The 27,393-nt window shown below is 50.4% G+C and overlaps 1 protein-coding gene across 9 annotated transcripts; it reads left to right on the plus strand.

The window, feature by feature from the left end:
• The first annotated feature begins 253 nt into the window (after positions 1-253).
• PRPSAP1 (phosphoribosyl pyrophosphate synthetase associated protein 1) lies at positions 254-25,599 on the plus strand. 9 transcript variants are annotated; one of them, XM_080629562.1, is made up of 13 exons: positions 810-830; positions 1,314-1,425; positions 3,823-3,932; positions 7,096-7,233; positions 10,254-10,306; positions 11,584-11,650; positions 15,322-15,494; positions 15,869-15,984; positions 16,691-16,746; positions 17,229-17,374; positions 23,484-23,554; positions 24,222-24,368; positions 24,736-25,599. In XM_080629562.1, the coding sequence occupies exons 7-13, from the start codon at positions 15,341-15,343 to the stop codon at positions 24,892-24,894; spliced, it is 849 nt and encodes a 282-aa protein (XP_080485688.1). In that variant the 5' UTR covers positions 810-830; positions 1,314-1,425; positions 3,823-3,932; positions 7,096-7,233; positions 10,254-10,306; positions 11,584-11,650; positions 15,322-15,340; the 3' UTR covers positions 24,895-25,599. The 9 variants fall into 9 exon arrangements, 8 of the variants coding, with proteins under 8 accessions (XP_080485683.1, XP_080485684.1, XP_080485688.1 ...); XM_080629561.1 differs by lacking the exon at positions 7,096-7,233 and having other exon boundaries at positions 11,162-11,650; XM_080629560.1 differs by lacking the exon at positions 7,096-7,233.
• The last annotated feature ends 1,794 nt before the right edge of the window (positions 25,600-27,393 follow it).

Genomic DNA, 27,393 nt, shown 5'->3' on the forward strand with positions numbered 1-27,393 from the left:
CTGCACCCCCCGTGTCCTGACTGCACCCCCCGTGTCCTGACTGCAGCCCACTGTGACTTCCTCCCCCTTCTGTCAGGAGATGGCACCTTTGCAGTGCCTGGAAAGAGCCTCTCCCTCCAGGGTGGACAAAGCCATGTCCTGGTGATGAAGCTGACGCTGCCTTCCCTCCGATGTGAAGCACACTCACTGGGTCCCGAAGGGTGAGCACAGGCTTCTGCCACACGGGCTGGGGCACGAGTGCTCTGCTTACACAAGTCATTTAGTGCCTGTACCCGACGACTGACTTCGCCCTCACATCCAAAGAGCCCAGAGGACCTCGGGGTGCCTGACAGTGCGTGTTCCCTTGGGAGACGGTGCCGAGAACGGGCTGAGCGCCAGCACTGCCTCCTCAGGGCCGCCATCCCCGCCATGGGGTGCTGAGGCTAGGCCCAGGCCCAGGGCACGGACTCCCGCTTGCCATAGAGCGAGACTAGAGCGCCGCCACAGCGCATCCGCCGGGCCGCCATCTTAGGCGCGGGCAAGTGAAGCCGCCGCGTTGAGGCCTCGCCGCGCTCTGGGGGCAGGAGCGGGAGGGACCGCGCTGTCAGCAGCACCGGGGGCTGGCGCCGCCGCCCGGCCCGGCCTGAGCAGGGGGAGTTGTCACCGCCCTCTCGCCTTCTCTTCAGGTACCGGAGCTTCCCGGGCAGGAGCTGGTACCCCTGTCCCGCAGTGAGGGGGGAGCCAGGCCGCTGTGCCCTCACCTAAGATGGCAGTGGGGGTGGTCTCTCCTGCGGGAAGATGGCGGCTGAGGGGAAGGGCGGTCTGGCCGGTGGTGGCACCCGCTTGGCTGGGTGAGGGGAGCGGGGAGGCTCCGCGGCCTCCTAGGGACCCCTTACACCCCCTTCCGGCCCTGCTGCCGTACAGGGCTCCCCCTTTCCACCTCCCCGTGCCCCCTTCCATACCCCGCCTTCCCAGGGGGCCCTCTCTCTGCCTTGGTACCCCCCTTCCCCGTTTTTTTTGGGGGGGGCAGGTGGGGAGTGTTCTTCGCCGGTGCATGAGGGCGGGTTTGGGTTTGCTCTGCAGGCAACGCTCCCTCCTTTCCTCCCCATATCTCCTCCCACCCCCCCGCTCCATTTCAATAGTTATATTTCCATCTCCCCTTTCACACTTCGCCACAGGAATGGGGCACCAAGACCATAGGTAGGAGAAGGGCTCTCCTCCTTCTCCTCCCTCTTCCCCACCCCTTTAAGGGGCGGTGATCGTGGCGGAGAGGAAGAAAAGGATGCCACGGAAGCTGTTGTTGCCTTATAAATCTGTTTTCTCTCACTTTCGAGCTCCGCGGGGCTTGCATGACTCTTTGGCGATGAACGCAGCCAGAAGTGGCTACCGGGTCTTCTCGGCCAACTCCACGGCAGCCTCCACTGAGCTGGCGAAGAGGATCACGGAGTAAGTTCCCTCTCGTTCAAGTTTCTCCCCCCGCCCCGCGCTCCGAGCTCCTCCGTGCAGGCTGAAGAGGCTTTTGGCATCCTCCCGCCTTCCCGAGCCGCAGGCGGCTGCTGCAGACACCTTTGCTGCAGAGGGTTTGCCCTGGGAGTCTTCAGCAGTTGTGCTCTTCTCCTCAGCACCAGCTCATCCCTCCTGGTAGCTCAGTTTGAAAACAGACCCTCTGATGTCTTTGACATCCATTTCAGGGCTGGAAAGGCCGGGGTGCAGCAGAGGCTGTTACTTTTGGGAAGGGAGGAGGTGCAGCTTAGCTGAACAAACCTCAGAAAGCGTTTTGACTGGCTTGGGAGATGCTCAGAGCTGTCTCTGCTGCCTTTCATGGGCACAGGCTGCTGACCTTGTTTGCCCAACAGCTTCACTGCTTGGGGTGTGCGGAGCGTTGCATGAGTGGACCTTGGTGCAACAGCAGCGGTTGCACCAAGCAGAGTGGGTCTTGGTGGGGTAGGAGAGGTGGGCAGCACATGCTCACAAAGGAGGCTTTAGTTCAGGGATAGGAACGTGCTCCTTGTTTCTTAGCCCATCAGTTGGGGCAGAGTTTGGATGCGCTGGATGAGGGTGTGACAGCTGACTCCAGAACGGGGCTCTTGTGCACAGAGGAGCACTGAGTCCCCCCTGACACTTGATCTTCTGCTTTGGGTTAGTTTGGTTCAAAGTGGGTTTGAACTGGGGGTTCAGACTCCCAGCTGAAGGGGTGTTTCTGAGACAGGCATCTGTGTTTTGGGGAGCTGCCATCCTAAAGCTGGACTTGAATTTCCTTTCTGTGTCATAGCTACAGTTCATAGAAAGCTGCTCCCAAAATCGAGGGGGCTCAGTGTGTGTTTGCTGCAGCAGAGCAACCCTAAGGCAACTGCTGGCCTGATCCATCTCCAAGGGGTGCTTAAATTGTGAATGTTACTAAAAAGAGGTGTGCTGCTACCTTAAGCACAAGAGCATTGTGCTGTTTGTCCAGCTAGTTTAATAAACAGATTATCTCCATGACGCTGACTTGGCTGTCTGGCTGGGATTGCTGGTGTTGATGGGGTGTGTGTTGGATAATAGCGATGGACTTCATTATGTGTGAGGCAGAGAGGGAAGTCCTCGTGTTTGGGAGTGAAAAGCTTTTTTTGATTCATGTATTTTTGCTCTTTTTGGTCAGTTCTGTCACTGACACAACTGGAAATAAAATCTCTAAAAAAAAAAATAGTTCTGCTGCAACAGATGGGACAAGGTTTTACAGGACTTGTCCTGTTATATCAACGCAGAACGTAACAGAAGTCCCCTGGGGGTGAGTGGACCTCCATGGGCTCCATGCTCTCAGGACTGAACGAGCAAAGGGACAATCTTTATTCTTTGCTCTTCATCTTAAAAATAGCTCTATTTTTAAACAGATGTAATGAGAAGAGGCAGGGAACGGGCTTCCCCAGGCCATGGCTGTACCATGTGCTGATGGAACCCTCTGCAGGGTGCCCAGTGATGCTCTGAGTGACAGCAGGATCCAGACAGTGACCTCCTGGCTGTCCTTCATGAAGGAAACTTCTAATAGAGGAGATGGGGGCTTCTCACCTTGGCTCTAACACCAGTGAGGAGTTGGGGTGCTTGGGTGGTGGTGTGAGCATCACAGTGTGCTGCACTGCTACTGCTGAAACTGAGGCTTGGGGACACACAGCTGTAAACTGGGAGCAATGACTGAGCTAAAATGGGAAGGTGTGAAGGATGAGAATATGTGGATGAGGTTTTGTTGGAGAGGGAGTGCAAAACGTGGAATCATCCTCCTCCCAGAGGAGGCCACAAGGATGATCAGGGGCTGGAGCATCTGTCGTAGGAAGACAGGATGAGAAAGTTGGAGCTGCTCAGCCTGGAGAAGAGAAGCTGCATGGAGACCTCAGAGCAGCCTTCCAGTGTCTGAAGGGGGCCTACAAGGATGCTGGAGAGGAGCTCTTCATCAGGGACTGTAGTGATGGGACAAGGGGTGATGGGTTCAAACTGAAACAGGGCAAGCTCAGGTTAGATATAAGGCAGAAGCTCTTCTCTGTGAGGGTGCTGAGACGCAGGGTGCCCAGGGAAGCTGTGGCTGCCCCATCCCTGACAATGTTCAAGGCCAGGTTGGACAGGGCTTGGAGCAATCTGCGCTGGTGGAAGGTGTCCCTGTCCATGGCAGGGGGTTGAAACTGAACGAGTTTTAAGGTCCTTTCTAACACAAACTATTCCATGATTCTATGAATAATTGGGATTTGGCCACAGTAAAAAGTCTCTCCAGAATAAAGGTGTTCTTAGCATCTTGTGCAGTGGTTTGGCTCTGACCTCCCTTGGGAGCTCAGGGGCTGTTTCAACACCTTTGTAATGCATTCCTTGTTTTTTCAGGTTGCAAAAGCTGTGTGACTGCTGCCTTTGCCACCGTGTCCCATCCCAGCCTGTGCTTTGCTGGGGATGTCAGTTGAGCCTTTTAATTGAGTTGGAGCAGTCTTAGAAGGGTGAGTGTGTCCTCTAATATTGTGCGTGCTTTTTAAAGTTTTTTTATGGCCTTTAGTTTAAGTAGTAAAAGAACTTTAAAACAACACACAATATTAGGAGTAGGGCCCCTGGAGACACTGGTCTGAGGCTCTGTTGCTCTTTTCTTGTAGATGTGATGGTGAAAGTGGCACTTGAGGAGTCCTGGCTTAGCCTTTTTTGACCTCTCAACCCTGGGGAGGAGCACTGGGACATAAACCTGTGCAAGCTGTTCCGTCTCCTCACTTCCTTTAATACAGAGCTTCCAGAGCTGCTTTTGATTCAGGCTGTGATTGTGGAGTTCTGATCTCTGCCATTTCCCAGTGCGATTCTTATCTGGTTAGGCGATGGGTGACTAAAGGGATAGTCCAGCGCTGAGCTTTCAGAGCTCTTGTTTCTGTAGCCGTGCCAGGGAGAGGAGATGGTGCTGGTTTGTGAGAGCCAGATGCCTTCTGAAACTTTAGATGGTAAAGATGCTCCTTAGTCTCAGAATACTGAAGCATAAATAAATTCATATGTTTACGTGTATCCTAGAAATTAAGAGCGATGGTTTTTAATTCCCACATAGAAAGAAAAACCCTACTGCAATTAGGACACTTTGCACATGATCAAAAGCTGCTTTTACAGGGGAAACAGCTCATTTTTGGACCTGTGCTGATCCCTAATGGGCCTGTGTGCTGCTGGGGGAGAGGGAGGGAGGAGGTCTAGCAAAAGTCTTTTTGGGTCTCCAGAGTCCAACAGATGCATTTAGATCTCCCCGTGACTGCAGTGCTTGGTTAGCAGGGTGCAAACACTACATTCCACTCCCTGCTGGTGTGTTTGGGTTGGAGGGATTTGCTGGTTGAAGCTTGCTAATGCTTCCCCAGTGCTCCTGCATCATGATACTGTGGTAAACCCATTGCAGGCTGTGGATGGGAGTATTCTAGACATTCTTTTGCTTGGTAGCAATTGGAAATGCTGGTGATGTGAAGATAAAAGCAAGGCTGTAGTGCCTAAACAACATGGAGTGATGAGGGAAAGATGGAGCCTTGTGTTGTAATCTCTGGTTGTAGGGAGTTGGGTACCCAATGCTACAACAGGGTGGTGGTTTCTGTGGATGAGCAGGAGGTCAGTCTTGTTTTTGGAAGGGACAGTGTGTCAGGAGGACTTGGAGCAATCCCCTCAGCTGAAGGAGTCCTCATGGGGTGGAGGAAGAGCAATGTCAGCCTTCCTCATTGGGCCGTTAGGATGATGACGCAGGGGAGTCACCTCATCCTTCATCCTTCAGCTCACCTTGTGATGCTGCTCTGCCTGATCTCCAAACCCGATCTCCAAACCCTTCAAGAAAGAGCTCTTGTGTGGTGCTAAGGGAGGAGAAGAGGTGGCACGAGCTCTCCTCCATCTCAGAAGATGCAGCACTGTGGCGGGAAGCTAACAGATATTACAGGGTGAAACTGCATCAAAAGGTTTTGGAAAGGGATCAAAGGTAATCAGCTAAAAAGTACAGTTGGAGAGGGTTACAGGAGGGGGACAGTGCTGGAGAAGGGTGTGCATGGAGCAGTTGGGCTTTGAGATGTTCTGTGCAGCTTGGGCATGTAACGAGCTGAGCAGACTGGCTTCCCAAGGAGCATTTTGGTAGGAGCAGAGGAAAATCTGTGTGGTGTTTGCCCGTAGTTCAGCTTCATGGCTTGTGGCATGGCTGGAACAGGTGATGCAGGTGCTGCATGGCTCAGGGTGCAAGTCACAGATGGGCAGTAGGGATACTTCTTCAAGTATCCAGTTGTGATGGGTGGATAGAGAGAGGTGAAGGAGCACTGGGGTAGTTTGAAGGTTCTCTGAACAAACTGCCTTGTATCCAGGAAGCTGCAGTTTCCTTTCCCTTTTCCTGGCTTGTTTTTTGTAGTGGGAGATTAGGAAATACACCCCAGAGCTGCATTGTGCTTGCTGGATGAGATGCCTGACCTTTAAATAAAGATCTGCGTGAGTCTGGAAAGCAACTCCAAGTCAGGCTGTGGCTGTGGTTAAGCATGGAGCAGATCCTCTGCTCTCAGCTCCAGCTCCTTCTGGATCTGCAGCTGGTGGAGGCTGGAGTGTGGGGAGAGTCAGGTGTTAGCAGAGCTGCGACCAGTGATGGTGTTTGTATTGAAGAGGATATTGCTAAAATAAAGGGCTTTCTTTGTGTGCAGATTTCTCTTCAGATTTCATGTTTGCACTGTGAGCCGGAAGCTTCCTTTGGAGATGACTTTCCAAATGTCTTTTGGTGCTTGTCAAAGGGGGGAGAAGGAAATGCAACCTGAGCGCCCTTCCCAGCAGTACTGAGATGTGCTCTGGTGGCATGAAATCCTGCAAGTGCACTTGTCCCTTGAATGGTGATTCAGCTGGGCATCAAGTCTCTCTTAACTGCCTGTCCTCTCTGTCTGGAGCCTGGTACACTTGGTTTTGGCAGACTTCAGAGAAGCATTTTAAAGTACAGCCTGATACAGGCTCATAGTTTCCTATGTCATTTCCTCTTTGAGGTGTAGGTGATTGCTGAGCTGTGCTCTTTGAGGCTGTGAATTTGAGACATTTTCTAAACACTCTTGTAGCCACAGCTTAATATCCTCTTGGCATGTGGTGAGACTGCAGAGGGTTAGATCATCTTCTCTGGGCAACTTTACAGAGAGAGAGAGAGATTCCAGATCAATAAGCTGTTCTGAGTAGGTTTTTTAAAACTGTAATGAGAACTTTTCTCTTAGATGCCATCAGGTCCTAGAGGAGTCACTTTAGTGATGGAGCTGGCGAGAGGACAGCAGAGTGAGGAGCAGTGAGTGGTCACACTGGGAAAGCTTGCACTGAGCTGGCATCACGGACTTGAAAAGCTGGGAGCAGCCTGGAGTAGTAACACTTTGATCTCAGCCCTCTCTGCTGGGGTTATAGGTGCACACTGCTGCTTTTAAAACCTAAACCAACACCAAACTGAGTTTCTATCTCCCCTGGATGGAGAAGGGAGCTTCCAGAAGTAAATATGTGCTCATATGTCTACATGGGGCTGGTTAACAAATGAGATTTTGGCCTCAAACACTTTGGTGTTGGCAAAAGCCTCCAGCTCCCTGTGGCCAAATACTGTAGCACACAGCAGGGCTTTGGTCAATGGAAATCATTTTGCTTGAAGATGTGATTTATCTACAGGACCTGAAGAGCTCTTTTTCCCAGAAGAAGCTGTATCTCTGCATGGCTGTGTGCTCTGGGTTACTTGTGCAGCCTTTTCTTTCCTAGTGTGAATCTTCCTGCAGACAAGTGACAGCCCCTGTGCTGCTGGACCTGAAGGTGAATGCAGGCAGAGTTCTTGCTGTCAATTTAATTTCTCTATCACTTAAAGGAATGACTGGTTGGGAGTTCTGCATGGAAAGGGCTTTGGGAGAAAAGAGTTGGGGATGGAAGGAGGCAAAGGGAGAGGTGATGGGAAGGAAGGGTTGCTCCCAGGCTGTGTGGTGGCTACGACCATGCCCTGCCCTTGACTTCTGGCCAAGTTTTCCTTTTGACGCAAGTCCACTGGAATTTGGTGCTTTACAGCAGCAGCTTCAATAGTATCCTTGGAAATAAATGCAGGTTTGATCAGGTGCATTCACTGGCTGAAGCCTCAGCTCACACAAAGCCTTCAGGAAGAGACTCAGTGGAAGGTGAACTGGTGGAGCTGCCTGTTGGTCATCTGCAGGGTGCTGCAGGTCACGTTGATTGGCACCTTTCTGGGCAGTTTCTGCTGTATCCTTCCCATTGCTGCTCCTCTTGTTGCCATCAGCAACTGGAGCAGAGGTTTACTGAGAGAGAGATTTATTGTCCAACCAGAGCAATCTGCTGCTGCTCATTCCTTTAAGTCTGCAGCCGGGTTTGACCAGCTGAGCTGTTTGTGGCCCTCTTTCCGTTGGGAAGCAAACTTCCCTTTCTGATTTCTTGTTTCAGCAGCACAGAAGCTGCATTGCTGCTGTGCAGCCTGAGCAGGGGAGCACTGGCCTGTGGTTTCTTCTTGCCAGCTACATTATAACAGGTTGGAAAAGACCTTTAAGATCAAGTCCAGCACTGCCAAGCCCACCACTAAACCATGTCCCTCAGGTACACATCTACATGTCTTTTTAAATCCCTCCAGGGATGGTGACTCCACCACTGTCCTGGGCAGCCTGTTCTAGTGCTGGATAACCCTTTTGGTGAAGACATTTTTCCTAATATCCAGCCTAACCCTCCCCTGGTGCACTTTGAGGCTGTTTGGAGCATCACAGACCTCTGTGGTGCATGTTCGCCATCACTTAGCATTGAAAGCACTGTTTTCCAAGGAATGCTTTGCTGTGATGTGTGTGGCTGCACTGGTTTTGAAGCTTTCTTTCCTGCTGTGAGGTGCAGGCTTGACTAAAGGCATTGCACAGTGTTGATAATGGATTCTTTCTCCCGGCAGTGAGGTAGGAACGTGCTGTCTGCAGTGAGCTCAGGGCTCACATGCCTCCAAAGGGAGCTTGCGAGACGTGCTGCGTGGTTCTGGAGGAACAAGTGTGAGTCACTAAACGTTTCCCCACACACACTGTTTGTTTTGTGTGTGTGATTCTTGAGCTGGTTTCGACTTGGCAGCGATAAGGCCAAAGCTTCATGGTTGCAGATGCCTGACTGTCATGGGAAAGACAGCAGGATCCCATCTGGAAATCACCTTTACTGTGTTTCCCTCCCTGGGTTTGCTTTTTGTTGCCCAGCTGCCAGCTCTGGTTGAAGACACTTGAAGGTACTGAGGATGCCCATATCGCAGCTGTGAGGTTTAACCAAGTGGGGCTGGTGGGAGAAGAGATAGAGATTTGGGTGACTTGTCTGCTCAGGGCTGCATGGCCCCTGGGTGATGCTGCAGCTGGTACCCAAGCCAGTCTGCTTCCGACCTCTCATGGAGAATTCTCCACACAGGAGTTCACTCACCAGCCTCAGCCATTGCCACATGTACTGCCAGACAAAGGATCAGGAATGTGTGTGCGCCAAACACATGCTTAGAGGCCAGCTAAGCAAATACATCATGTTGCATTGAAGTAGCTGTTACGGCAGCTGACCTGGACATGCTTTCCAGGCCAGCTTCCAGCTGAGACCTCTAGCATGTGGGCTCAAGGCCAGGGTGGCCACAGTGTGGTGTGGGGCTGTCCCACTCACTGGCTTCTGAAAAACCAGATCTGTGTGACAGTTGAATACAAGGCTGCATCTGTGGCTGAGGAGATGGAGAGAAACCAACTGCTGAAGGCAGTAGAGTGGGGGAAAGCCAGTGACAGATGTGGGCTTTTCATTTAGGGGTAGTCCTGATTCACTTGTGTCCGAGTGAATGCAGACAGAAAGCTACCATGGTAATGTTCATGGAATCACAAGCTGGTTTGGGTCAGAAATTACCTTAAGATCATCCAGTTCCAACCCCCTGCCGTGGACGGGGGCACCTTCCACTTGGTTGCTCTAAGCCCCTGTGTCCAACCTGGCCTTGAACACTGCCAGGGATGGAGCAGCCACAGCTTCTCTGGGCACCCTGTGCCAGCGCCTCAGCACCCTCACGGAGAAGAGCTTCTGCCTTATATCTAACCTGAACTTCCCCTCCTTCAGTTTAAACCCATCACCTCTTCTCCTATCACTACAGTCCCTGATGAAGATTCCCTCTCCAGCATCCTTGTAGCCGCCTTCAGATACTGGAAGCTGCTCTGACATCTCCACGCAGCTTCTCTTCTCCAGGCATGCTGAACAAAGGCATTTTCCAGACATAAACTGTTTCCTAATCCATGGCATGGCCACCAAGCAGAGCCTGGAAGAGAGGGCGAGGAGGGTGTGTGGGACTAATCTTTGTTGTGATGAATGTTGTAGGTTGAACATTTGAGAGGAGGAAGGAGTAATTTGAAAGAAAATCAGCAGCCTTTCGGGTTTTTGGCATGAAAATCTCTTCAATCAGATGAGTTATTTCAGAAAGAAGGGTTGGGGGGAAAAATTCAAGATCTGGGAGTCAAAAAGAAGTGACTCGTTTGCCTTTCATCAAGTCTGAGTAAATCATTAATGTTTGGTTTCCCAACAGACCCACCTAAGGTGTCTTTGCAGAGGCCTGCAAGGTGTTGTCTGCCATCAGGAGACAGTCACAGAGGACTGGCTCTGTGAGCACACATCAGCCTTCCCCAGGGGTGTCAGAAGGAAGGAGACCCTGGGGCAAGGAGGGCACCAGTAGTTCTGCAGCCTGAGGCAATGCTGTGCTTTGTGGGTGTGTCCTGTTTGGTCCAGTCTCTGCTCTGGATCATGAACTGAGTTATTATGAATGTTGGGTTCCTGCATTTTTCATTTCCTCTTTTTCTCTGCAGGCGTCTCGGTGCTGAGCTGGGGAAGTCTGTGGTGTACCAGGAAACCAATGGAGGTGAGAGAAATGGTTACTATTTGCAACTGGTTTGAGGTAACCTGAGGAATACTGCCTCATTCCATCAGCTAAGCCTGGCTAATGAGGGCACTGATTCAGCTGTGATGTTACTGCTGCTCCTGGCACTGCTAAACCTCATGTCTGACCTTGGACAAAGCAATTTGAATGTGTTCCTTGTGTTCTCCTCTTGCTCATTTGGCTGCCCATCTCTTCTGAAGGACAGTCCTACCTCAGGCATTAGGAAGAAGTTCTTCCCTGTGAGAGTGGTGAGGCGCTGGCACAGGGTGCCCAGGGAGGTGGTGAATGGCATCCAACTCCATCCCTGGCAGTGTACAAGGCCTGGCTGGACAGAGCTTTGGGCAGCATTGGTCTAGTGTGAGGTGTCCTTGCCCGTGGCAGGTAGTTGGAACTGGATGATCTTATGGTCCTTTCCAACCCAAACCAGTTTGTGATTCTGTGATAGTGCTGCTGCTCCTATAGCCAGAATGGGCCACGTGGTGCATAAGCTGCCATGGTTCTGGTGGGGCTGGCCTAGCCCTTTAGGGTTAGTTTTAAATCAGGTCACTTGCTGCAAGGTCTGAAGACATTCTTCATCACTGCACAGCCTGCTTTAAGCAGTGTCCCTTAACGTTACTGCCAGTGCCAGGCAGTTATAGCTGGGTAGACATTTCTCTCACTTATTCCTGCCCTTTAGTTCACAACTACGTGGGAAATGAATGGCTAAGACAGTCACCTCGGGGAAACTTTGGCTTTGTAGAGCTGCTTTGGAGCTCAGCTTTTGCATGTCGGTCTGGGACTGTAGGAACTGGGTTCAGCAGAGACGCAGCACATGTCAGTGTTGAAATGTCTTGACAGTGAAACTGGGGAGCTCTCCCAGCTCTCTACTTCTGATGTTGCCTTAGGCTGACCCCTTGGTAAACCACAAAAGGAGTTGCCTCGTTGGTGAGTACTGAAGGTTGTTGTGTTGGGTGGTTCATTGTGCACTAATGAATGTGGTATTGACAGCTTCCAGCACTCAGTGTGGAGAAGTGAAAAGGCTCTTTCTCACTCAGAGTTAGGTAATTGTCTTCTACATGGGTTTGCATTGTAAATACAACTAACTCACCCCAGCCTTTGGAAAATCCACTTAGCTCATCTGTGTATAGGGGGTGTATGTGCAGAAAGAGCAAGTCCTTATCTGCCCTGCCCAGTGGGCAGACGCTGCTAAGACATGGTGTGTTATCACTGGAAATGTGATGTCTGGAAACAAACCTGACTGTGTTTTCAATCCTTTTCAGAAACAAGAGTTGAAATAAAGGAATCTGTGCGGGGACAGGACATCTTCATCATACAGACAATCCCCAGGTAAGGGACTTGCGGCTCAGTTTTACAGCTGGGGTGTGCTTTGAACTTCTGGTTCAGCAGGTTGCTCCATGGGTTTGTTTGCCATTAGCCAGCACAATAACCAGCCTCTTTCCAGTGCTTAGACTTACATTTAAGACATCACATAGTGTTAAGTTGTTAAAATTCCCAGGGGATCTCTTATGCCACAGCAAACTGAGACGCTTCCCATCAACTAGCTGAAGTGTATTACTTGAAGCCAGTCATGCTTTTTCTTGCCTTAGGTGACACACCTTTGCTCTGTGTGTCCTTGCAGCTCAGTTGCTTGGTGATTCCTGACTGGCATTTACATTTTGAGCTGTGTATTTTCCGCTGCCTTCCCATTACCAAGTAGCAGAGACAGCAGCAAACAGCAGCTATTGCTTTCATTACAGGCTGCATTACTCTTCCCTTTCACTATAGTGATGTGAAACTGAGCACAGTTTCTCTTACTGATGTTGGCCTCTTTTTGGCTTTTATTTTGGGCTGTTCTAGCCTTGAAGTAAGAGGAAAAAGAGGTGCTGCAAGTAAGCAGGGGGCTAAAAACCCAGCTGCGACCCCCAGGAACCTTGCTGCTCCCTGGCTGAGGAAAAGTGCAGTGAGATAGCACTAGTGTCATGGGAAGGAGCCTCTTTGTAATGTTTGGCCTGTTAAAGAGATCAGTAGGACTATCAGATCAGCTTTCTCACTCCTGGAATTCCTCTTGCAGGCTGAGACATTTTCCTAGACCTCATCTCTCTCCAGAGAGATGCTCCAAGTGTTTCTTCCCTCAGGGAGCAACTAAACCTCCAAACTGAACTCCACTGATGCAGGATTATGTTTCAGGTGAATAGTGCCCTTCTGTTGTTCCTCATGAGAGAGCTCTCTAAAGTAACTTGTAACTGAGAGCTCTGAAGGTGAAACGGATAAAGTGTTCAAAGAAGATAACTCGTAGCATTAGGGACAGCAATAGTTTTGGGAGGGGAGAACCTCCTCTGCTTTGAACTTGTTGATCCCCTTGTTTATCCATAAACTAAATTCAGTGTTGTGGGTGAAGAAATGGGTCCTTTTAAGCCAAAATGTTCAAGGCCTTTCAGGTGAGGAGCTACCATTATGCAGCTAGTTTTTGCTGCAGCTGTAGCTGGCTGCATTGCTTGAGAGGACACATTCAAGGGCATCTCAGATTTGTAGTGGGTTTCACAAGAGTAAAACCAACAACTGTGTTGAATAATGTAAGAATAGGATTTCTACATTCAGTAGTGGTTTGAAAAGCGAACAACATATTAGGACTTAGAAGGAAGAAAGTAGAGAGGGGAAACAGCCTTGTTATGCTGCAATGTGAATTCAGTCTGCATGGAGAGAGAACAGAAAGACCTGAATATATGATGCAAGCTGACTGTCCAGAAAGCACAGAGCAGGGCTGAAGAAGCTACAAAGACAGGTATTGTCCAAGAGTGGTGAAGTGTGGACTAGCGTTTGGATGAGGGACAAACAAATAGCTCAAGTTCATACTGTAGAGTATGAAAGAGTTGGTGGTTTAGTGATACACTAAAAGGGAAATGAGTCTTTTTAGTGCTGACTCTTGGTGCTGGTTATTGCAGCTTCACATAAGCCATTTGCTCAGCCCTGAGAACAGGGATCTCCAGGGATGGCTTGGGCAGGGATGGAGAGCAGTGAGGAGGCTCCAGGCTGCTGGAGAGAGGTTTGGGGGAAAGCAGAGCTGGCGCATAATGTCCTGGTAACCAGCTGACAGTAGTGACAAGGGGTGATGGGTTCAAACTGAAACAGGGGATGTTCAGGTTAGATATAAGGAAGAAGCTCTTTCTTCCCTGTGAGGGTGCTGAGGCGCTGGCACAGGGTGCCCAGAGAAGCTGTGGCTGCCCCGTCCCTGGCAGTGTTCAAGGCCAGGTTGGACACAGGGGCTTGGAGCAACCTGCTCTAGTGGAAGGTGTCCCTGCCCATGGCAGGGGTTGGAACTGGATGAGCTTTAAGGTCCCTTCAGCCCAAACCAGTCTGAGATTCTGTGATATGGCCACCAGTGCCTCACAGCAGCAGCACAACTGCAGGTGCCTTTTGCAATCAGTGGTAACTCTTTTCTCTCAGGAGCAGTCTTGTTCTCTTATCTGCTTTCCGTGTGAACATACCTCTTTTTCAAGAGTGGTTTGAAAAAGAGGTGTGGAAAAGATTGAATTTGAGGATAAACTTTAAGCAGGCTTAAACTTGTCCACTTTGTTTTTACATAACACTGATAGTAGCATCTTTTTCTCCTCTCACGGCCTCACTGGCACAGCTGAAACACCAAAGGGAAGAAACAGCCCTTTGTTTGCTTGTTGTCCTGTGTGGCAGGGGTATGTTTTATGTAATTCTTGGCTGGGTGCTTCAGACCTAACAAAGCTTTCTGTGTGTCAAGGATACTGTGGTGGGGCCAGAGAGGGAGAACAGAGACCTAGAGTGCTCCCAAACAAGTATAAGTGGAGGTTCATTCCCAAAGGAAGGGGAGAACAATGGGGAAATGGGAATGGTTAGAGCTTGGTCACGGGTCCCACATATTGGGGCTTGGAAAATGGGATCTTTAAACTCTTGGGGAAGGTGTTTCCAGTGGTCAGGAGGAAAAGAGGACATCAGGCAGTGTCCCTGCAAAGCTCTGAGCTGCTCCATGCTGTGTTTTCCTCTGCTGCTCGGTGGAATGATGGCCCTGTCAGCCCCTGCTCTGCCATCATGTGCTCCTTGGCTGAGCCACCACCAGCACTGCCCTCCTGGAGACCAGTCTGGGAAGTGGTGCTGACTGTGCTGAAACCCCCCAGGCAAAGCTGGCTGCACTGCAGGAGCATTGCTGTCCCTCTGTCTCCTCTGAAGTGTTCTTCAGTTCCCAAATGGGCTTGAGTCACTCCGTGGTGATGCACAAAGTGTCTCTTGGTGCTGGCTTTAAGGGACTAAAAGGGTTTGGCTTTGGTCCCCCCTTCCCAAAATGAATTAAAATGCAGCTTAATACACTCCTCCTGGGGCACAGCAGCCATAGAATCACAGCATCAACTAGGTTGGAAAAGACCTTTAAGATCATCAAGTCCGACTATCATGGAGAAGCCAACTGAAAGGGGGGGTTTAGGTTGTTCAACATTTGCTGTGCTGTCATTCCTTCCATCTCTAGACAATAGCATGGAGACGCTGACCTCCACCCAGGTGATGCATCTGGACTTTGTACTGCTCCAAAATGCAGGTTTTCTTGAGGCAGGAAAATTAACCTGCCTTACATTAAAAATACGCTGATAAATCCAGTGAGGATGAAGTTGTGTTGGCTTCATGTGTGCTGCTGCTTTAGAAGACTATTTTATTTCAAAGTACACTGTATGAAGTGACATTTATTCCAACATAAATGAAGAAAAAAGCCTTTTTTTGTTGTGCTGATGGAGGGAAATCATCATATACCTCATATGAGGATACAGGATCAAATTCTGCTCACAGCTCTTGAGTGCTGGAGTCATGTCCTGTCCACGTAACAGCCAATTGTAATGTGCTGTGACACGATGGAAGGAGCTCTGTGAGCACAAGCTGGGTCTTGCGTACATTAGCATAAGCTGTAGTATTATTTGCTTGGAGGTTTTGTGAGAGAAGGTATATCAAAGGAAAAGGAGTTACACTGGATAAACACTAACATCTGGAATGGGTTTCAACTCTAGAGATGTGAACACTGCGGTCATGGAGCTGTTGATCATGGCATATGCACTGAAGACTTCCTGTGCCAGGAACATCATTGGGGTCATCCCTTACTTCCCCTACAGCAAACAGAGCAAGATGAGGAAGAGGGGCTCTATAGTCTGCAAGCTGCTGGCTTCCATGCTGGCCAAGGCAGGTGGGTGTCACAGAGAGCAGCAGCATGGCAGGAGGGTGTCTGTCCTTCTGTTCTCCCATCCAGTGCTGGGACATGCTGGTGAGCTCTCCAGCTGCTTTGGGCTATTCATGTTCTTCAGCTTAGTGTTATTTCTCTGTAACTCACACCTGGGAAGCAGCCCTAGAAGTGACATGTTGAAATACAGCATCAGCCCAGTGCTGTGACTTACCACAGGCCTGGTTCTCTTTATGTCTTTGGAACTCTTTGCATGAACCTGTTGATGCTTATTTTAGCACATGGCATGTGTGAGTAATAGCTGAAATAGTCTGGTAATGAAGCTATTGAGGATCTCTAGCTGTGTGGGACTCATCTCCTTTCTTTCCCCTTTTCCTTAGGTTTAACACACATTATCACAATGGACCTTCATCAAAAGGAAATTCAAGGCTTCTTCAGCTTCCCAGTAGACAACCTGAGAGCATCCCCTTTCTTGCTTCAATATATACAGGAAGAAGTGAGGTTACTCTAGTTATATATATATATATATATATATATATATATCTCAACTTGTCTTAATGTGCCAGCAGCACTGGGCCTCTGCTTATGCAATTTGTTGTCAGGCTGGGTCAGTTGTTCTGTTACTGAACTCTTTCTTAGGGAGTACCTATTGCATGTTTCTTAGGCAAGTGAGAAAATATTCTATTGTATGATTGTACGTGGATAGAAACCAAACTCTTCCCCATAAGATGAGCTTGTTCTCTGTAAAGTCAGTGCCATTTGAGAGCTCCTCTTCATCCTCCTGCCTCTAATCACCTTTTAAATCCTGTCCCACTGTCTCCCCTCACCCTTTGTTCTGTGCTGGATGTCTGACTGCTGTGAATTATTGATAGACTTTGTCTGAGGCTGAGTATGCTGAATGCTGAGCGCAGCAGGGCTGGGGCAGGGCATGAGGTTGTATTTTCCATGTGCAGAAGATGATGATTTATGCCCACATGTTGGGATTAAGGTTTCCTCATATGGGGAACCTTCTCCAGACAGAATTGGCTGCAAGGGTTGGAACTGGATGATCTTAAGGTCCTTTCCAACCCAAACCATTCTGTGATTCTAGCCACAGAATGAAGATTTGGATCTGGGGAAGGAGAAGGGGGTGTGATTATTCATCCATGTATCAAACCTCTACCAGTAAGATCTTTACTTAAGTAACTTTTTATCACATCCAGATTCCAGACTACAGAAATGCAGTTATTGTAGCCAAATCTCCTGATGCAGCTAAAAGGTAAATGGATGTTTTACTGACTGGTTAAAAGTAACTTGGAAAAAGATCTGGGCTGATGGAAATACACCAGGAAAGATATGGGAGGGTAACACATGGGTCAGCAGTCTGGTCTATAAATCCCTTGTGCATGGAAATGGGATGAACATCTGTAGTGGTGCAGATGGGCAGCTGAATTCTACAGTCCCAACCCTGTGGGAGTAAACTCTGGAAGTCTGAGTGGTTCACCTGGGGTTAGGATCAGATTTGCTGCATGAGTTTCAGGAGTGCCTGATCATCTCAGAGAGCATTTGACAGATGGAGGGTGGCCAGGAGACCCCTGTGCTGCAGCCAAGGGGACTTTGGGGTGTTAAGTTTGCTTCAGGTGAAGTTTCCTGCTGGGGGTCAGCCACAGAGGTGTGCAGCCTTTGCTTGCCCTGTTGGGTCTGGAAGAGGTGTGCTCCATCAGCTCAACATCTTCCTGATATGCTGTGGTTGTCCTGCAGGGCTCAGTCCTACGCTGAGAGGCTGCGGCTGGGACTGGCAGTGATCCACGGGGAGGCTCAGTGCACAGAACAGGACATGGATGATGGACGTCACTCCCCTCCCATGGTCAAAAATGCAACTGTGCATCCTGGCCTGGAGCTGCCGTGTAAGATGGAGCTTCTCTGCTTTCCTGTGGGCAAAAATGAGGGAAGTTTGGTGGGAAACTGCTGTTAGTTTAGGCATGTAGCTATAACCAACCTAATGGCAGTTGGGCCAGTGGGAAGGCTGATGTCAGCAAGTTGTGGGAGAAGGTAGAGGGGAGGGTTTGTATTGAACTCTTTCTGACCATGCAAAGCATCAGTCTTGTTCTGCTTGGCTGTGCCCTCTGCTGAAGGTGGTGCTTTTACAGTGCTCAGCAACAAAACTTGTTGAGCTCATGAAACAGAAAACAAACGCAGAAGTGTTACTAATGTGAGGACAGGCACTGAGGCTGCTGTCCCCAGCGTGCAGGCTGGCCTTTGTCTTCCCCTCCTGCTGCTGCTGAAAATCTTCGTCTTGACAGCCAGGTGATTGTGTTCCAGTGTGTTTTGACACGGTTTTGGGGTTTGTGTGGCTGCAGGAGCATTGCTGTGCTGCTTCCTCAGCTCTTGCCATCAGCTGGTAAGCTGCTGATTTGGGAGCATGGTGCAAAGTCAATAGGAGGATACCTATGTTCCAGGAAATGCCATCCCCTTTGGACTGCTTGTGTTCCTGCAACAGCAGCAGTCAGGACAACCAAAATCCAGCTCGCTCTTTGTAGGGTTTTTAGCTTTCTAGGTAGGTGGTGGTAGGACAGGAACTGAGTGCAGTGAATGTGGCTGAGAAGCGATGGTGGGAAAAGCTGTGAGCTGCTGTGTGTGGTGAGGAGCTATCCCTCATGCAGCCAAGCTTCATATACCAGCAGTGGCTATGGCTGCTGCTACGTGTTTCCTCTTGAAGTTCAGAGAGAGCATCCAGCCAGTTTGTGGGCAGGTTGTGAAGGGCAGGCAGGTGGGACTGCAGGCATTTTACCTTACCCCATCATCACTCACTGTTAAACAGTACTTATGTTGCTGGAGAAAACCCTGCTGGGCCTTGGGGACCAGGTGAGGTTTGGCGGTGGAGCTTTGGACTTCGTCCTGCTTGTCCCCTGTCCAAAGGGGGCTTTTTCATGCCCTTCCAACAAAACAGGAATGTATGTGGTTACCCTTGGCCTTTTCCTTCCCCACCTACTCTGAAGAGGATGCTGTCCTCCAGAATGTCACTAGCTGGCATTTGCTGCCAGGGCATTGATGTGCCTGCGTTCTTACTTCTATTTCACTTCAAGGAAGCTCAGCTGTGGGAGCTTGTGCTGCTGTAAATGGCAGCTCAAACAGAGATGTGCCATTGTCCAGTTTAATTATGATTCCGGTGGAAAGTGGTTTTCAGTCCTCACACAACTAATCTGCTGTGGATCACCGCTTTCTTAATCCATCTCCTGCAAAAGCTTGACTAATGACCTTACATCCTGCATGCCTAAGGCACAAATGTAACACAGTCAAGCTGTGGCTTGGTAGCTGTCTGTCAGTGGGGTGGATTATGGGGCCAACTTGTCCAAAACTCTCAGGAGAAAGTTGCTTTTGTCTCTAGCTGTCCAATCTGATAGATCCCTGGCTTTGAGTGAGCTGGGCTCTGCTGCTGGAGGTGCAGAATACTGAGGTGCTGTGTGTCTAAAAGCAGTCTGGGAGCTTCTAGTGCATCCTGGTTGTGTTGCAGCCTCTGTCGTGGAGCTGCGCTCTGCCAGGCAGAGGTGGAAATGCAGCTAGCCAGGGATAGGGATGGCAATGCTGTGAGTGTCTGCATTTCCCCTCTTTTATATACCTCTCTTCTTGTCTGATTCAGGCATTGGAGAAGTGTCTTCCCACCTCAAGTGGCCCATAAATCAAACCCATTGGCCAGCTCTTCCTGCCATGTGTGCCACCACCAGCAATCCCAGTAGTGTAAGGTGTGATGGCAGAGTGAAGTAGGGTTCAGCTGTGTCCCTGTGTGGTTTGTAAATGGTAGGATACATGCTACTCAGAGCTGTATGCTTCTTTACAGCAAAGCTGGCCAGAGAAACCTCTGGGTATCAAAACAGAAGCATTCTGCCTGGCTCAACTACCACAAGCCTGGGTCTGGGCAGTTAGAAGGTGGCTGTGACTAAACCCTGGAGCACCCTGCTCTGAGCTACAACCACATTGGTATGGAGCAGCCTGTCCTCCCTCTCGAGACTCTGCAGTTCAGCATTCCCTGGGTTGTATTCCAGCCAGAAGAGAGGTGAAACTGCATCTGGGAGCAGCCCCAGAGCCCTGCAGTGATGACTTGTGCTTTAATGCTATTCTTCATGGGCTTCCTAGTGAGTTGGCTGAGCTCCTGCCTCCTGGTGTGCATCTTTTATCCCTATTCTAGTAGAGATCATGCACCTTTAGTGAGTCTTCTATAGTGTAATAGCTTATTTATTGTCCTGAGAGTATAGTCTTATCTGATGCTCTGGTTTGATGTCATATAGAGCTGTAACAGAAAAGTGCCAAAGGTACTTCTAGTTGCAGTTCTTCAAGTGCTGTGCTGAAGCAGCAGCAACAGCTCACACACTCACAACAGCCCAGAAATCAGAGCCTTTGGGACAGGATGACACTCCAAGGTTGTTCTCTTCGATCGTGTGCTCTTTGTGGCTCCAGACTTGCAACTGGTTTGGGGCTGTGCGTTACCAAATGCATGTGGACTCTGCATGTTTCCTAGAGAAAAGGAGTCGAGCACCATCTGTTATTTCAGTTCTTTCTATAGATAGCTGCTGGTCTGCTTCCAGCCCAGAGCCCAGCAAACTGGGGAGGGAAGAAAGTCTGAATGAGGAACAGGACTGACCATAGGTCTCTTCCTACTTGCCTACCCCTGTCTCTTCCCTGTGTTCAGGCTGGGCTTGGGGCTGTTATCTCTCCTTCCAGGTCTATCTCTCTCACAGAATAGCTTGAGCAGCTTTTTGCTCATGGACTGTGTTGCAGATGCGACATTCTTCTTCTTGGTAATTATCACTTTAATCCACATTGGCAGCTCCAAAACAGAACTGGGTTTAGCATTTACCATTGGAGTTGGAACTGGATGAGCTTTGATGTCCCTTTCAGCTCAAACCATTCTATGATTTCTTAATCCATTTTTGCCTGTAACAGGCTTATGCACCTGGGAATGCTGGTTCTTTGTGCCAGTGATAAAACTGCTTTAATGTGAGGTGCTTTAGTGTATATTACATCAGAATGAAAGTGCAGGTTCGAATGTTTGGCTGATGAACTTCTATCCCCACCACCCCTCCGTGTTCTTTGATATTCTTGTTCTATAAAACTGGTGGTTGGTTTGAGTTCTTTTCCCCTCTGTTCTGTATCATCCCCCCCCTGAAGCTACAAGTACCACAGGCATCTTTTCTGACTCCAGAAAAACCCCAGCAACTCTTTTAACTTAAACCTCTGCATAATCCAAGGGGTTACGCCAGGCAGAAGTACAGCTCTGGCTTCCTTCTGTTGCCCTCTCTTGTCTACACACAAATAGAGGATTTTGTGTCTGAGAGGGAAAAATGTTCTTTATTACTTGAATCATGTTTTACCTTTTCGTAGCACATCTTTATGGTCAAAGATGTTTGAAAGCAAAAGAAGCTGGCTGCAGTAACCCCTGTGTAAGCTCTCCTCACACTGGATTTGATGTGGTTGTGGGTAGATCTTTGGCTTGCAATTGTTTTCTCTTTTTTTGCAGAGAAAATTGAACAAGAAAAAGGGAGAACATCTCTTTAGGATCCGGGTAGGTCCACGTGTTGCCTACCATCCCTGAAAACTAAAGGAGAATTGAAATACAGCATTTAAACCCCAAGAGATGGGAAGTGCTGCTCAGGTTGTAGCTGCTGTGTTAGCCTTCGAGCATAGCAAGGAATGGGTCTGCTTCCTTTATGGAAAGGATTTACTGAAACTTCATGTGTTTCTGGGTAAAATAGTGCTGCATTTCAGCTCCTTGGGCCTGTTTTTTGCTTAGAAAGGGTTTTTCCCTGCCCTGGCTGTTGGAAATGGGTCTCATCTGCGGATGCCCACCAAAGGTGGGACAGCAGCCACGTGGAATCCTTTTGGTATTCCACAGCTCCTGCTGGGAGTTCTGTTAGTGCCCAAGCTAGATAACAAGCTAATAAGTAATCCAAGCAGGTAGGTAGTGCCTAGAATTGAAATGTATGGTCTGCTTGTCTCTTGTGATGCTTAATCTTAGTTTTTCCTTCTCCTAAGAATATTTTCCCTTCAGGATTTAGACGTGACTTTGCATTTGATAGACTCAGGAATCATGCAAGGAAAGCTGAGAATCTGCTCCAAAGAGCAGTTAACTCTTCAAGTCCAAGGTAGCTGTGACTTTACCTGCAATACCCAGCAGTGAGTAATGTAACTTTGGTCAAACCAGAACTTTTGGCCACCTTCTGTACAGTTTTGGTCAGCTTATGGAGAACCAGTCTGTGGAGTTGGTTGTGTGTGTGAAGAACAGCCCTCCACATGAGTCTTTGGAGCTGTGGTCCTTATAATTGCCTTCATCACATCCCTCAGACTGATTCACTCAGCATTCCCAGGCACTGAGGAGTTGTGGGAATAGTGCTGCAGCAGCCTGCTGTGCAGGATGTGGAGTTTTGTGCGGGACGTTTTTGACTCAGGAGGCCAGAAATCACTTTTCAGACAGGGTTTTTGATGGGTACTGGCTTGTGTTCTCACGCTGCTCAAGTATTCTATCAAAGTAGGTTATCTTAAAGGAGAAAAATCTCCCTCTTTAGAGTGTCCAAAACTCCTTGGCATTGGAGAAGCCTCTGTGGCCTTGGTAGGACACTTTGCACTCCCTATAGAGAGCATAAAACCTGGGAAGTGCAGGTGGGGCAGGTAAGTGTTACAAATGCTGGATGTTCCTCTTTGCTTCAGTGGTTAGATCAGCCCAGATTGTCACCTAATGGCCCACACATGCCCGCCCCTGTGTCCTTTGTGTGCTGCAGTCGCTGTATAAACCTCTGGAAGGTGAGAGGTTTGGCTTATGGACAGCAAGTCCCTGGCCTGTATCAGAGGCTGATTGCAGTCTGGTGCTACATCTGGACATCCTCAGTGCACCCTAGTTCATATCTGTTATTTTTCCTACTGCTTTCAGGGTAAAGCCTGTTACAGATGTACTTTTTGCATGACCCATGTTAGTGCAGTTACGCAGGCAGGAGCAGAACCTGCTTTCCCAGTACATCTCTTCACCATGTGTAAACCAGCTCATCAGTGTGTCCTGTCCTTTTGCTTCCAATTATTGCTTGCACTGAGCTTAAAGAACTGGGTTTGAACTGGGTTTGAACTGGGTTTGTCCTGCTCTTTCCATTAATCCCCTTTAAAACAAACATCAGAAAAGGAAGTTTGCAGAAGCAAATTGCAGAGCAGATATTTTTAAGGTCCTTACAGCCTCTGAAAGAGCCTCGTGTGTTTGGTGAGATGAGAAAGCAAGCAGGCTGCAGTGTGGGTCCCAAATCCTTCAGAGGAATTAGTGGGTCCAGCAGGTGAAGAACTGTGCTTATAAAGCCCTTGAGAGGTGTTGCTCAGAGAAACCCATTTGACGTTCCCACTCAGGAGATACCCCTTTTTCTTCAAGTCCTGTTCTGAAGCACACAAAGTCACTGATACTGCCCATAAATGAGGTGCTGCTTTAGAGCTTCCCTTGCACAGGGGCCTGTTGAATATTCGGATTTGGTTCCTGTCTCTGAGGTCAGTACAAGGTCCCTACAGAAACAGAGTTTCATCTTTGTGCAGCACTGCTGTTTATTTCCGGGGAAATGGAGGAGGGGAATGGTTTTAAACTGGAAGAGGGTAGATTTAGCTTAGATCTTAGGCACCCTGTGAGGGTGCTGAGGCGCTGGCACAGGGTGCCCAGAGAAGCTGTGGCTGCCCCATCCCTGGCAGTGTTCAAGGCCAGGTTGGACACAGGGGCTTGGAGCAAGCTGCTCTAGTGGAAGTGTCCCTGCCCGTGGCAGGGGTTGGAACTGGATGAGCTTTAAGGTCACTTCCAACACAAACCAGTCTGGGATTCTATGAAAACAGTGGTTAAACCAGTGGTTACCTGTTTAGGTGGGTGTCAGGATAACATGAAGCACGTGTCCGTGCACCAGCGTAAGATGTAGTTAAAGGCTGGGCCTCTTGTGTGGTGGAGCTGTTGTGGCTTGACTCAAGGGTAACTGACCTGGGCTTTTCTTTCTTCTTATTCTTTAGTGATGATGGCCAAGGAGAAACCACCAATAACTGTGGTTGGAGATGTTGGAGGAAGAATTGCCATCATTGTGGTATGAGTGTGATGGAGAGGAGGGTGGGAGGGGGCTGGCTTCCTCCCAGCATCTTCTGTTGACCTCTTTAGCCTAGAGAAGAGGAGGAACTGCTGGGGGAGGGTTGGGCATGCGATTGTTGCCACTGTTTTCTCCAGTTTTCCTGGTGGCTTTGGTTATATCAGCTTTTTGTTGAAAACCCTTTGTACTTCAGTGCTTTAAGCCCTGAAATTTCCTTGCTCCTTTGAAGCTACAAAGGTCACGTTTCTACAAATACTCCCCAAATCCAGGACACGCAGAGAAATCTTCTGGAATGTTAAAAAAACCCCCAACCATCCAGAAAGTCTTGCTGAGCTTCTCATCCTTGCTGTGCCATGCTGCAGTGTAAGTCATCAACACACAGCTAGTGTTACCGTGATAAAACCCACCTTGCTGAAGAGATGCTCTGTTGGGGTGTGTGCAGGGACTCCTTTGTTTCCAAGACACGATGTTTGTTCTCCATACCAGCAAAAGGGTCTGTCCATGAGGGAAATGGCATTCACAGGTGGCTGTCCTCACATCCAACAGCAGCTGAAATAGCTAGGGTTTCTGTTTTACACATGGCCAAAGCTGCAGTGCCTTGAAGATCCACTCTTGGCCCGCAGGCACAGTCAGCTTTGGGTTTGATGGTATTTCTGTGTCTTCTCAGGATGATATCATTGATGATGTGGAAAGCTTTGTTGCTGCTGCAGAGATCCTGAAAGAGCGTGGAGCCTACAAGATCTTTGTGATGGCTACTCATGGGCTCCTGTCAGCAGATGCCCCCCGTCTCATCGAGGAATCCTCCATCGATGAGGTGGGTCTGCTCTCTGACTTGGGCTCTGGGGGCTGGATTGATGTAGAGCACCAAAACCCGAGATCAGATCAGTTCTGTGTACATGAAGAGGATACTTCAAACCTCACACTTGATAACAAATGTCAGCTCCTGCAATCGTCACGGACCCCTCAGCCTGTGTGGAGGTGGCTGTTGTGGAGTTGGTGATGCTGGTTCCCTCAGCAGTAACTGTCACCTGGGGGAGGCCATTTCTTTTACTCTTTATTCAGACACACAAGGAGCTCTCCCCTGACCTGCACAGGAGTAGCAGTACCCACCACCTGGGGAGCTCAGGGAGGGCGAGTGTATCAGCGGCACGACTGATGCTCTTCTTTCTGATACTCCATAGGTGGTAGTAACCAACACAGTTCCTCACGAGGTCCAGAAGCTGCAGTGCCCTAAGATAAAGACTGTGGATATCAGTTTGATTCTCTCTGAAGCCATCCGACGAATCCACAACGGCGAGTCCATGGCGTATCTCTTTCGCAACATCACTGTCGACGACTAGACCTGGTGCTGCCCCTGGCCTGGCTTCCACAAGAGAAGGAAACGTGCGTGAAAAGGCATCAGTTATAGGCAGAAGACAACTTTATTCTTGTAGGAGCATGAAGGTTTTCAGTCAGGGCTGGAGCCATTGCATTTTGTGAGCTTTGGGTCATTCTTGTTCTGCAGGGGCAAAGCACATGGGGGCCTCGGTCCTCACTTGAACACTTGTCTGCACTGCAACCCCAGGCACTGTTCCTGGAGCTGCTTGGTGCTGCTGAGTTGTGGCAGAGTCTCGTGCGGATGGGGAGTTGGAACAAGATCTGCCTCTAATGCAGCTCTGCTCTCCAAAACACTAACACTGACCCTGCTGCCAAAGCAGAGGATGTTCAGGTTTGGTGCCTCATGTGCAGCCCGTCCCCTCTGAACAGCCGCTATGCCTGGCCTGTGGGGCTGTTGCTATAACCAGGCTCACTTGGCAGCTTGCAGCCCCTTCCACAGGGAAGCAGGACTGGCAGCTTGTTCCTTTCTTCTGTGATGCTAATCCTTGGCTGGAGGGGACACTTGAGAAGGCAGCACAAGGGGCTTGTGAAGGGCTTTGTCTCCAGGATGGGGGAAGAATAAATTCCCTAACTGTGATCTTTCCCTTGCTGAGGCAGACAAACACTCCAGTAAAACATGTACCACTTTCCAGCCTGCTGAGGAACAAATGACTTGCTTCCAGAGTGCATTGCTGTCACTAACAGCCCCTTCTTCCCTTTTGCTTCTCCTTCAACTTCTGCCCAAATCCTTCTCTTCCCCTCCAGCATCTAAATGTGTTTGAGGGTGTTGAGGGTCAGGCAGTGCCTGGGCAGGGCCAGCCTCAGCAGCAATAAACAAGTGTGCCCTGCACCAGAGTAGCCAGGCTCAGAGCTGGGGAGGGGACAGGGGGGGTCGGAGCGGGTGGATCGTCTCCAGTATCTCCAGCAGGGCTGGGTGAGGGCTTAAGGCTGGGGCTGGGTTTCCTGTGTTTTCCAAGTACTAGGAACAAATCCCAGCTCTGGTCTGGGAGCACAGTGCGGTTCCTCAGCCTGCTCCAGGCACACAGTCCTGTGCTGGGAGGGTTGTGGAATGGATCTCCTGGAGCATGTGGAATGCTTGCAGATGTCTGCATGTACCCCCTTGCTCTGAGCTAGCATTGGACCATGCTTTTCCTCCTGGAAGATGTGAGCAGCGCTGCTCTTCTCTCCCCACTGCACGTCACACCTGCCAGAAGCAACGTCAGGGCTTGTTGCCTGCTCTTGCCCCGTTTGGGCTTGCTTTGGGTAGAGAGCATGGAACCACAGCCCCAAGTGAGCAAAGGGTTGAGCCGTGCCCCGTGGGTTGTAGCCAGCAACAGAGCCCAAGCTGTCCTCAGGCTTCCCTTCAGTAGAAGCCAGAAGCTGTATCCAAATCCCTGCCTGCTTTAGGAAACCCCACAGGTCAGGGGGCGATGGTGGCTGGACGGACACAGTATCTGCCTGGCCTGACGGAGCCAGGGCCTTGGCTGCCATCCGCTCAGCGTGGAACCTCACCCCGAGGTCCTTCCTGCCGGGCTGGGATGGGGTCGCGCTGGTTTAGGGCTGTGACCTGCCCCTGGGGGTGTCTGCGGAGCTGCAGGCTCAGAGGGAGCTGCGTGCCCCGGCTGTCCCCATCCCTTCACCCCTGGGGTCCGCCGCTCCCGGCCGCGCAGAGCTCAGCGCACGGGAGCGGGGCCGTGCCCGCAGCTGCGGGACCGGAGGAGGCCTCCTGGCGGCTGGGGTGCTCCGCAGCCCCGCCCCCTATGGACGGGCTTGGCCAATCGGCGTCGAGGAGCGGCTGGCGATGGCCAATAAGGAGCAGGCGGGGCAGGATCGCCGCGTCCCCGGGAGCAGAGGGCCGGGGCAGGGGTCGCGCTCCCGTTCTCCTCTTAGCCCAGGTCTCCTCCTGGTGTCGGCCGCAGCAGAGCGGGCCCAGCTGAGCCCGTCCCGGTGCGTGACCTCCCCAGCGCTGTGCAGCCGCCTCGGGCCCTGGGCCAGGGGGATGTGCCCGCCACAGGCCGGGAGCAGGCGGCGGAGGGGACAGGGCCGGGGCCGCTGCCTGACACGGACCCATCGCAAGGCAGCGGCTCCCGGCTTGACTCTGTGGGTGGTAACGTGGAGCCGCTGGAGAAGGAGGAAGCCAACGAGAGCAGCATCTCCAAGGTAGAGGCTCTCCCAGTTCCCTTCTCCAGGGCCACGCTGCCTTTAGACCAAGGTCTGTTTTAAGCCCAAGGACCCGGCGGTGCGTGGGGCTTCGCTGCCGCTGGGGAAGGGATGGAGTTTTGGGGAGGAAGAGCTGGGGCTGAAGCACTGCTCTGGGCCGTCCCCGTGCTGACACGGGTTGTCACGCTGTGAGCTGTGGGTCCAAGGGAGCCAGTGCCCTCAGCTCTGCCGGCTGGAGGCTCCGCGCCCCTGGAGCTCCGGCTCCACCACCCTCTCCATCCCTCCCTTCCCCACTCCTGACCTGCGGCTGGGAACTGTGTCCG

The sequence above is a fragment of the Psittacula echo genome, assembly GCF_963264785.1.
Source record: "Psittacula echo genome assembly, chromosome: 14".
Lineage (NCBI taxonomy): Eukaryota > Metazoa > Chordata > Aves > Psittaciformes > Psittacidae > Psittacula > Psittacula echo.

Excerpts from the sequence above, each read along its gene's own strand:
- PRPSAP1 (XM_080629556.1), top strand. The coding sequence starts at position 1,262 with ATGCCACGGAAGCTGTTGTTGCCTTATAAATCTGTTTTCTCTCACTTT. Across the intron at positions 10,307-11,583 it reads GTACCAGGAAACCAATGGAG|AAACAAGAGTTGAAATAAAG; the intron begins GTGAGAGAAATG and ends AATCCTTTTCAG. Across the intron at positions 16,747-17,228 it reads TCTCCTGATGCAGCTAAAAG|GGCTCAGTCCTACGCTGAGA; the intron begins GTAAATGGATGT and ends GTTGTCCTGCAG.